General features: G+C 50.4%; 1 protein-coding gene across 7 annotated transcripts in view; it reads right to left on the bottom strand.

Moving 5' to 3' along the window:
* Positions 1-227: 227 nt before the first annotated feature.
* Pde8a (phosphodiesterase 8A) overlaps positions 228-10,651 on the bottom strand; it is a 102,740-nt gene continuing 92,316 nt past the window's right edge. For 6 of the 7 annotated variants that reach the window (XM_074062152.1, XM_074062153.1, XM_020183523.2 and 3 more), the window contains 5 exons: positions 10,191-10,405; positions 8,724-8,856; positions 6,765-6,932; positions 1,717-1,846; positions 228-1,174 (listed from right to left, as the gene is read on the bottom strand). In XM_074062152.1, coding sequence (XP_073918253.1) covers positions 1,068-1,174; positions 1,717-1,846; positions 6,765-6,932; positions 8,724-8,856; positions 10,191-10,405 — 753 coding nt within the window. In that variant the 3' untranslated portion in view covers positions 228-1,067. The other variant, XM_074062156.1, reaches the window with a different exon arrangement.

The following is a 10,651-nucleotide window of genomic DNA, read 5'->3' as shown; positions in this document are numbered from 1 at the left end:
GAGCTGTCTCCCTAGAGACCTGAAGGGCTTGTCCTGTTGGTCCTCCGGAGTGACCCGACACCCCTGAACGGGCACAGGGGTGCGCTGCACAGTTTACAACACCTGGCTCCAGGGCGTCTTTAAAACTCATTTAACTGCTACTGTGTTCTATAAAATAAAGGCATTTTCTTTATTTAGAAAAACAGACTAAACATTCTAAGACAAAACTCCAAAGAAATGGCAACAAATGATTTCTTAAAAAGAGTTTAATTTCTTTTTTATCTGGAAAAATACAAGTTTAAAATGAAACCAACACTAACATGTCAAGTGTCTTTTTTTAATGGTATTTATTATGCTTACTTGAAATGTGACGATACAGACCTTTATAAATTTCTGAAATTAATGATCCCTACTGCAGATGAAAACAGGTTGGTTGTAACAGTGTCGATCCATTAAGTAGTCCATGTTTGCTCTGTGTGGGAAATATTTTATAGAAACAGTATAAAATCGTAGCAAACATGGTCAAGTTCTAATTCTTCCCTGGGGAGTCCACCTGCAGAGCACACCAGACAGTGCCTTTCCTGCTGGCGTCAATCGTTTCTATAGTGCAGTAGAAATGTCATTTTATGTTTTAATTTGCATTATGCAAAAAAGTGCATATTTAATGAATATGAACCATGTAAATTTGGCCATTGGCTTTGACGTATTTTTAAATTCATAAAAATATTGAGCTTCTAATAAAATAAATAAAACATTTTAATAATTGATATTAATCAACTTCAAAATTTCTTGGTATTTTATTTGCTGTCAATTTGAAACGAGAGGTCCCTTTCAGCAGTGTTCCAGAGTGAAAAGTTGCTAAGGACCGACAGATTGCCAGGAGCCGTTTCAGTGCTCACCATAATGGAGAAATTTGCTGGCGGGAACGCACTGGTCCCCTCTGCAGGCCCACGTTGACAGGCAAACCGTTCTCAGGTGCCTCCCTGGACAGCCTCTGCGCCAACCCTTGCTGGTGGTCACAGAAGGTTCCCGATGCCCTGTGAGCTGTCACAGCCTGCAGATGAGCAGGAGCCCTCTCGGGTCCCGTGCTACTCGGGAGGCGGCCGGAGGCTCCGCAGATCCAGCTCATCCAGCCTCTTCCAGTAATTGAAGTTGTCGTCAAGGTGCTGCATCAAGTCAGGCAGGTCCACGAAAGCTGGGGAGAGACAGGAAGGTGACACTGTTCGTGGCTTAGTATACTCGTTTTGTCCTCCTTTTTTCTTTGTGGTGGGGATGGAACCCAGGGCCACATGTGTACTAGGGCAGCTCTACCATGGAGCCACTTGCTCCAGAGGTAAGACTTCTAAGGACAGCATTTTAGGGACAGAGACCGAAGGGAGCCATAATGTCACATAATGCCAGAGGTATCTGGGAGGTAAACCCTGCCCTGGATCAGGGTCCCTGGTGTGGCATTTGTCTGCCCTGCAGCTCCGAGGAGGGTACAGCAATGGGATCCTTTTATTTCCCTGTCATCACCTGAAGGTCAAAGGTGAGTAAACTGCAGCCCCCAGAGCCTTGTCCAAGCCTGGAAGTGCTGGGACAGGGGACGGCCCAGAAATGCAGGTTTTCAGCACTGGCTGTGACTGCAGGTTTGACTTCCTCCTAACAGGCACAAGGATGCCTGTGTCTGGTGTAGGGCATTATGGGGACATGCAGAGAGCCCCCACCCCCCCATGGCCCCATGTGCTGGCCTCTTACCATCCCAGGCGTCAAACATTTCCGTGATGAAGTAGTCAATGAAGGAGATCTGGGATTTAGGGATGCTGCAGGTGTTTCTGTCAAAGACTGGCATGACCACGGGCAAGTCCCGCTGCTTCTCCTCGTCCGTCTGCAAGGCAGGGCACATGGGCTCCAGACTCCAGCCCTGGCTTTCACTGCCCAGAGCTCTTCTGCGGAGGGCTGGAGGGTGGAGGCCACCCCGACCGATCCACACACTCTCGACATCTGGAGGCCTCCTTGTGAAGCTGCCCTGAGTGTCTGTGGTCACCCCTCTCTGCTGCACCCCACACCGGGGGGCCCCTCCACCCCCATCACTGAGAGGGGCCTAGGGTTACTCCTCACCCATGGCTGGACCACCTTATTTGTACCTAGCGAGGTGACTGAGTTGAAATAAGATCTCCCAACAAAGAGAAACCAGGATCGTGGAGAGAACTAACAACAATCTCTCCCAAATTTCCAAAAACACTGAGCAGGGGATACTTCTTAGCTTATTCTAGGACACCAATGTCGCCATAAGAACAAAGCCACACAAAGCTGGGCGCCAGTGCCTCACGCCTGTTCAAAGTCAGCCCGGGCAAATAGTTTGTGAGACTCTATCTTGAAAAACCCTTCACAAAAAAGGGCTGACAGAGTGACTCAAGGTGAAAGCCTTGAGTTCAAGCCCCAGTACCACAAAAAAAAAGAAAAAAAAAGCCACACAAAGACAAAAAAAGTACAGTCCAATATTCCTTGTGAATAGATGTGCAAAAGTTCTGAAAGAATTCACTCCTGGAATTCAAGGATGGTTCATCTCAAAATCACCAGTAAAGCATACAGGTGGCTGTGCCACCTGCCCAGCTTCTTTTATCTCAGCAACCGAGAGACTGAGGCAGGAGGATTGAGAGTTTGAGGGCAGCTGGGACTACACAGAAAAACTGTCTCAAACAAGACCACAGGATCTAAAATGATAAATTCTGTAACGTAACAATTACCAGACATAAGCTAACGTGCACCCCAAAGTGGCTGCAGCATTTCACACCTGTCACTGACATGAAGCACAGCTGCTTTGGTGGGGTTAACGTTTTCTATTTTAACGTGGTTTTAATTTGAATTTCCCTGATGTATTTACTGGCCACTCACAGTATCTTCTTTTGTGAAAAGTCTATTAAAATATTTACTCTGCTGAGCACAATGGCTCACACCTGTAATCCCAGCTTCACAGGAGGCACAGTTAGGAGGATTGAGGTCTGAGGCTGGCTGCAAGAAAATGCAGGAGACCCTATCTGAAAAATAACTAAAGCAAAGAGGGTCAGGAGCATGGTGGAGCATTGGCCTAGTGAGTGTGAGGTCCTGAGTTCAAGCCCCAGTGCCATGAAAAATGTATTAATTTGCCTATTATCGTGGTGTCACGCTGTCTTCCCTGGGCACTGTCCTTTATCAGAAGTGACTTGTCAGCGTTTTCTGAGCTGTGTTTGAGCATAATTGCTCAACTGTGGCGTGGTCTAATTAATCACGATCTTTCTTAGGGCTCTGCTTTCTGCACTTGAGATCTCTTCCACGACACGAGGCCATTGTGCCGTGTGCCCTTGGCGCTCAGGCCCGTGACTGCCTGTAAACTGGTTCTTCTCCGCAGAAGCTGTCACTCTTTTGTGTGACGTCATCCTGTTCCCACACCTTGTGCAGAAAGCTTCCCTGCTGGCTTCAAATGTCGCTCTCCTGTTCCGGGGATGGCTTATTTTTGTGAAAGCAGTAGCTGCCTCGACTGCTCGAAGTTCTGCAGCCACAGCGTCAGGACCGCAGCATTTTGTTTCAAGCCCTTCCATTTCAGCACGAAGCCAGAAGTCAATGTCCAAACCAAACCGAAACCAAACCCCTGCGGGCCTGCCACTGCCGGGGGCCGGGTTTAACAGCAGCAGGGCCTCCTCCCTTCATCCGGGCTTCTTTAACCTTCAGCCACGCTTTGTGGTTTTCCCTGTAATGTCTGGCCATCTAATTAAACTTATTTAAGTCATTTTTGCTGCTTCTTGCTAAGATAAACAGCACTGTGGCTTTTAGTTTCACTTTTTTCTGGTCCTGGGGTCTCACTCAGGGCCTCACACTTGCTTGAGCCACACATGCCTTCAGCCCTTCGGCTCTGGTTACTTTGAGATGGGGTCTCACTTTTTGCCCAGGGCTGCTGGCCTGTGATGCTCCTGTTTTACACTTCCTGCAGTGGCTGGGATGACAGGCGTGCGTCACCACGCCCAGCTTCTTCCCACTGAGATGGGATCTCACACACTTTTTTGCCCGGGCTAAGTAACTAGGATTACAAGCATGAACCACGGTCGAGTTTCGTTTTCTGGTTCTTTGCTGGCGTATGTAACGCTTTTATAACACAATCTTTAAGTCAAAACACTTAACTTTAGTAGCTGCTTTGCACCTTCCTCAGGAATTTTTACACAAGCCCCGTCAACACAGCGCTGAGCACAAGTGGAAGCGTGGCTCCCTCGCCTCTCGCCAACCCGAGGGACCGCCACCCGCAGTGTAGCTCTGCTCTGGAGGCTCTTTTCCTCCTGGTTTGAAGGGGTGGTGAATTTTGTTACGCGCGCTCTCCACTGACAGAAGTCAGGGTGGGAAATCACGACATTCTGACTTGGTGACGATGTCCTGTTGTCTGCACAGTGTCCATCCCTACAGCCCTGGTGCGCTTTGTCAGTCGTGAGCAATGGGGTCAAGAGTGGCCTCACAGGCTGAGTGGGAGCGGGAAGGTCATCACAGGCCCCAGGAACTTGTCCACTCTGCGTGTAAAGCTGCTGGTGACTTTTTACCCTCCCGACGTAAGCGTCACCCCGACAGTCAGGCCCCTTTTGCTTCTGAGCAAGGTCATTTGTGCTTTTTCTCCTGATTAGCTACATTTACCAGTTTTGTTAATCTTGTCAAAGGATCAAACTTTTGGCCTTAATATTTTTATTTAATATTTTTCTATTTCCTCATTTTTTGCTCTTTATTCTTTCTGCTGACTTTGGGTTTACTCTCTTTTCCTAGTGTCTTGAGGTAAAATCAAAGTCACTTTCTTTTTTTCTAGCAAGAAAGTAAAATTATAAATCTTCCTTTAAGCATGGTTCTGCCCCACAATTTCGTTTTCTGGTACTGGGGATTAAACCCATGGCCTCAAGCTTGCTAGACAAGTGCTCTACCACTGGAGGTGTGCCCCCAGCCCCGCTGGTTTTTCTTTGAACTCAGACCATCCTGAGTAGCTGGGATTATAGGCATGTACTACCCAGCCCAGCACTTACCAAAAACTGACACATTTTTACTAGGACTTAATTCTCAGTATTTCCTAATTTATCTTGTTTGGCCCATGGATGACTTAGCAGTATGTGCTTTGATTCCAAGTATTTGTTATTTTGCTGGGTATCTTGCCACTAATTATTTCTGATTTAACTGCACTGTGATCACAGAACCTAGTTCATTCAGTCCTTTCCCTTCACTGAAGCTTTGTGTTGAAGCTGTGTGTTTTGCAGATACAGAAGGAAAGTGGCTGATGGTGTCCAACCGTCTGTCTTCACTGACGTTTCAATCTAGTCGTCTATCGGGTGCACGTCCACATGTGGCTATGTCCTCTGCAGAGGTGACCCTCTGCTCACTGCAGAGACTCACCTGGCCCTGTGCTGTGTCTCATGACACCTCCCTAATGTCACTTGGGCTGCTCCATTCTCACGCTGATGACCTATGTCTCCCTCCACCCCATCATTCTGAGCCACCTACCCTACGCTGAAGAGTATGGAGTGGCTTATTGTTTTTGAAGTGTTTTACTATGTAGCCCAAGTTGGCCTGGAGCTCGAGATCTTCCACCTCCCAAGTGCTGGGATTATAGGCGTGCACAACCACCCTTGGCCTGAGCATAGTGAATGCTCTTTTGGTGGGAGAGTTTAGTCCATCAGCACTTCATGGGATGCAATCTGATGACACTGTTATGGTTAATTAGAGTTATCATTTTCCTACGTGTTTTCTGTTTGCTAGTTCCCTTGTTTTTTGGTTCTTCCTTTTTTCCTTTCCTGTCTTGTTTGTATTGTTTTCATGTAGTTTTGGATTCCTTTATACTAGGTTCATTAGTTCTCAAACGACAAGGGTGTTCCAGGGACCAGGCCATGTGTCATTCACCTTTGCCTCTACTGAGGTCACTTAACACTTTTTACTGCTGCTGACGCTTCAGGCCGCGTGAGCCCTCACCGTCCCTTAGCATTTAGCTGTCCAGCTCTTACAGCTACACACGTTATACACCGTACAACGCAAAGCCAGAAATAGAGGACAAAGAAGCCTTCTGTAGTTACCCAGCCAGACACGGGTCGTACATGTGCCTTTGACTCCTTCTTGAAGGCCCAGGGTGCAGCTGTGATCACTTCCTTCAGCATTTCTTGAACTGTGCACTTACTGGTTGTGAACTGCATTCGCTTTTCCTTGTCTGAGAACGTTTGTTTACCCTGATTCTAGAAGGACACTCTCACTAAACAGAATTCTGGGTTGATGGTTTTCCCTAAAGGCCGTTTAGACATGGTATTTCAGTGGCTTCTGGCCTTCACAGTTTCTGACTGGAAGTCAGAAAACACGAGAATGATTTTTCTCATAATTTAAGGTTTTTTGTGGTACTGGAGTTTGAATTCAGGACCTTGTGCTGTGGGGCAGGTGCTCTACCACTGAGCCGCACCTCCAGCCCCTCCAGGTTCTTGCTCGTCTTTGGTTTGTGGCTGCTGAACTAGGACGTGCCTGCCTGGGTGAGTCTGTACGCACAGGTCCTCCACCAAATCTGCACACATCTTAGCCGACGTATTTTCTTTCTGTCCCCAGAGAGTATGAAGGACAGGTGACACCCTGAGTAAACTGCTCTGAGGAGAAATGTGTCAACTCTGGATCCCACCCCGCAAAAATGTCCTGCAAGAGTGAAGACCGCGCATTCTCAGAAAAGGGGAGCAGCGGGGCTCGTGATGGTAAACGGGCCGAACGCAAACGGCTCCTGGAGAGCGGAAGTCCCGGGGCTGTCCCCTCCGAGGCGCCGTCCCTGGGCTTACCTGGGAGAAGTACTCCTCGGAGATGCGGGCGGCCCACTCGAGGCAGTGGTCCAGGGCGCGGCAGGGGTTGGACACATCGGCGCACTTGATCAGCATCCGCTTGATCAGAGTCCGGCTCTCCGGGGTCCTGAGCATGGTGGCGATGGCCTCCTGGTCTTTATTCATTTCCTGGTCCATGAGCAGAGTTCAAAGCAAGCAAAACGGGTCCTCTGGGCCACGCCCTTTCTTACTGGCCTGGCCCCGTTGTGAGCACGAAAGGTTCTGGCCCGGCTCTACAGCCAGGGACAGCCTTTGGGGACACCGAGCCCGGCCTCCCACCTGACCTCCTCCCGAGCCTGGCCTCCCACTGCCCAAAGCGAGGAGTTGGCCTGGTGAGACTCCTGCAGAGCCGGAGAGAGGAGCACTGGCCTCTTCTTTTCGCTCTGCGCCTTTCTCACAGCTGCCTTTCCTCACTTGCACTATTCCGGTAAGAAATCGGCCTGCCTTTATCTTATTTACTAAAAAATAGAGTATGACCTGAAAAAAACTTCTCTGTCCTCACAACAGAGCCATTGTGTCCATGTCTCCTGCTCCTGCAGCCCAGTCCTGTGACACCTGCTTTTGGGGACTGTCAGATGCAGTGACATGCCCTAGCGTTTGGGATGCGCCAAGGACTCGGTCATTCTCTGATCTGCATTCACAGGAGGACCTGGTGGTGAACGTGGAAGGCACCACTGTGACATCTTCCACTCAGAGGTGGAGTGACCCAACCAGACTACCCAGCTGAGCCAGGATGAGAACTGAAGCGCTGCCTTCAGTCCCAGGCTCCTACCCACGGAGCCCCAGCAGTGGAGCCCCAGTCTGGGGCCAATGGCTGCTCTGGAGAATCCAGGGAACAAGAGTCCCAGAGAGAACAAGGCTGCTCAGTCCGAGTGGGCTTCCAAGGGAGCCAGGCTTGGGACGGTCACGTGCAGAAGCAGTGTAAAGGGGCCCTGCCGTCCATCACAGGTAGGCAGGTCTGCTACATTACCAATCTCAGTGACCACAGCTCAGCAGTGCCAACTCGGACACTCACTTCCTGTTATGCTGTCCCTGCTCTGACTCCAGCCTCTCAGAAGTAACACAATACTGACAACAGGGGTGAGAAACAGGACGTCCAGGTGGAGCCAAGGACTCACCTGAGCCTGGGCACGGCCCCAAACAAGATGGAGGAAACCAGGTATGCGGTATCCTTCTGTGTCATGTGCCAGCCAGGCGTGGTGGGCAGGTGAAAGTTCTTGGAAAGGCCGTGAGGTCAGGGGCAGGTGAAAGGTGAGTGGGTTCTCAACACCTTCCACCACTGAGTTACCAGGTGTGTGTGTGGGGACGACAAAGGCCACAGCCAAACACATTGCAGAAGTAAAATGGAGTTGGAATTTAGGAACTCTGACCCTAACCTGGGAGGAGAGCCATCCCTGCGTCTGAGAAATACCTCGGGACGGTGACAGGGTGGATCTGTGGGCCTCACAGAAGAAGGTTCACCAAACACAGGCTCCAGGGTACTGGTCACAGTGACTCCAGCGTAACCAGTAATACTGTGTGCCACGCCCACCTGCCCTCTCTCTGCTGAGAGGTTCATCACCCCACGTGGCAGACAGGGCAGGACACAGAACCAGGCTGGGGACTCAGATTTGCCTGGCCAGAAGTTTAATGTCACCCTTGCCAGGCAGTAGTGGACTCCATGCCTCAAATCCAGAATGAGGGGGCAACAATACTGTCACCTGTAAATCAAATCTGTGTCACCCAAAACTCAACCCCTCCCTTCCTGTGAGGACGGCTGCTGCCACCACAGCCTGTGTCCCTGGGGAGAAGAGAGACCTCAAGGGCTCTGAGTGGCCATAGGATGCTCAGGAAGAAAAGGGACTAGAGATAGCCACGGGGACGCCCTCACAGGGCTCAGGCTGCACGGGTCGGGGGTCCTCTCTGAGTAAGTCCCCCTACCTCATTTTCCTCGAGTGCTGCCAAGGGCTTGGTGACACTGTTGACAAATCTGTTGACATGCTCAAAGTGCTTTGTCATTTCTGTGGCTAAGACCATGTCGATGATACCCTGACGGAGCATGCGGTAGTCGCTCCTGTTTCAGAGAACAAATGAGAAGCTGTGACAGTTACTGAGGGAGAGCTCACAACCTCCTGGAGACGCCGTTTCCAGGGTGCGTGTCTGCTGCAGGTACAGGTGTGACACTTTAAAAGAAGGCAGACATTATGAGGACATCAGAGCAAGGGGAACCTGCACAGAATTTAAGCCAGAAGCTTCTGGGCAAGACTTCTTTCTACCCTGTCACCGCATATTGTCCTTTGACCTCCATCTTCTCTCAGAGGACTCAAGACCTGTGGTTTTAGCGCCACAGATGTGACAGCCAAGTGTGAAGCCAGATCTCTGTGAGACAACCATGGCTAACAGGGCCGTATCTGTGGTTCCAGAGGAAATGATGCACGTACAAACTAACCTGAAAAACCCCTCTTACATCCACCTCTGACACAGCAGAAGGGTGTTCTGTGAAATCAGGACACCTTTAAAAAAATTCCATGTGTTTCTTAAAGTTCAGCTGGATGTGGTGCCACACACCTGTCATTCCAGCCACACGGCAAAAGTAGGAGGGGCGTGGTTGAGGCTGGCCCAGTTAAAAATGTGAGACCCTGTCTCAAAAACAAAAGCAAAGGGTTGGGGACATGGCTCAAGTTAGCACACACAAGGCCGAATTCAAACCCCAGCACCACAAAAGGAAAAAAATCCAAATGAAAAGTTTTCCTCGACTGATAGGAATTACCAGGCCCTGGGCTAGAGACCAAGGGTGCAGTGATGAACAAAGTCACCTGACACTCCAGACCTTAGAGTTTAAGAATCTGAGTCAGGCATGGTGGCACATGTCTGTAATCTCAGCCCTGGAGGCTGAGGCAGTGAATTTGAGGCCCCTCTTGACTACAATAGCAAGATTCTGTCTCAAAATACAAAAAAAAAAAAAAAAAAAAAAATCCAATCAGACATGAAACAGATAGGATCCAACCCAAGGCCACGTGCGTACCAGGCAAGTGCTGTCACCAGGCTTTGCCCTCGGTCCCAAACAAGTACTTTTTAAACAGCGTGACACGTTTACGGAGGGATTCAGGACTGAGGGAGGGCTTCCTGAGGGGTGACGTGTACAAGGCAAGCACTGCAGGGCGAGGGGACCAGGCAGGTCTGTGAGACCTGAGTCTCCAGGAGCTCATGGCGTCAGCCTTACACTTTGTCTTCTTGAAGTGCCACAAAAAAGAACTGAGCCTTGAAAACATTACATTATGGTGATGGCCACCAAAGCCACTTCCACTTACACGAGGCGTCCAGAGCGGCGTGGACGCAGAGCGGCGGCGTGGCACTGGAAGGGCTGGGGAGGGTTCTGTGGGGCAGCGACCCCCCGGGGTCCCTCACCTCTCCATGTTCTTGAAGATGTTACACTCGTCTCTGGCGGTCAGCTGGAAGGCCAAGGCCGCGTGGTGGCTCTCCAGCACGGCGATGTCGTTGTACAGAATGGCCAGCTCGCTGCCCGCGTTGCACAGGAAGGAGTTGGTTCTCCCGGGGTGATCCACATCGTGAATGGTGGCTGCGATAAGGGCGGCCACCTCATCCATGGGATCTAAGGTCTCCTGAGGAGGAGGGAGCTGCTAAACCCGGAGCCGGCACACAGCGCTCTCGGCCCTGCTGCTCCAAGGAAGAGCGCCCCAGACTTCCCAGACGCACGCTGTGGGAGCAAGCCCAGCTTTCCTGTCTCTGATCTGTGCGCAGGGCACATGCTCTGACCCCAGGTGACCCTGGCTTCCACCAGACCATGACAAAGGGTGCTTCACCTGAGTCTGACTCACACCAACATAACCAGTACTGAGAAATAACTT

The sequence above is a fragment of the Castor canadensis genome, chromosome 19 (genome assembly GCF_047511655.1).
Source record: "Castor canadensis chromosome 19, mCasCan1.hap1v2, whole genome shotgun sequence".
Lineage (NCBI taxonomy): Eukaryota > Metazoa > Chordata > Mammalia > Rodentia > Castoridae > Castor > Castor canadensis.
Note: the sequence above shows the minus strand (reverse complement) of the source record. Positions and strands in the feature narration are given on the sequence as shown.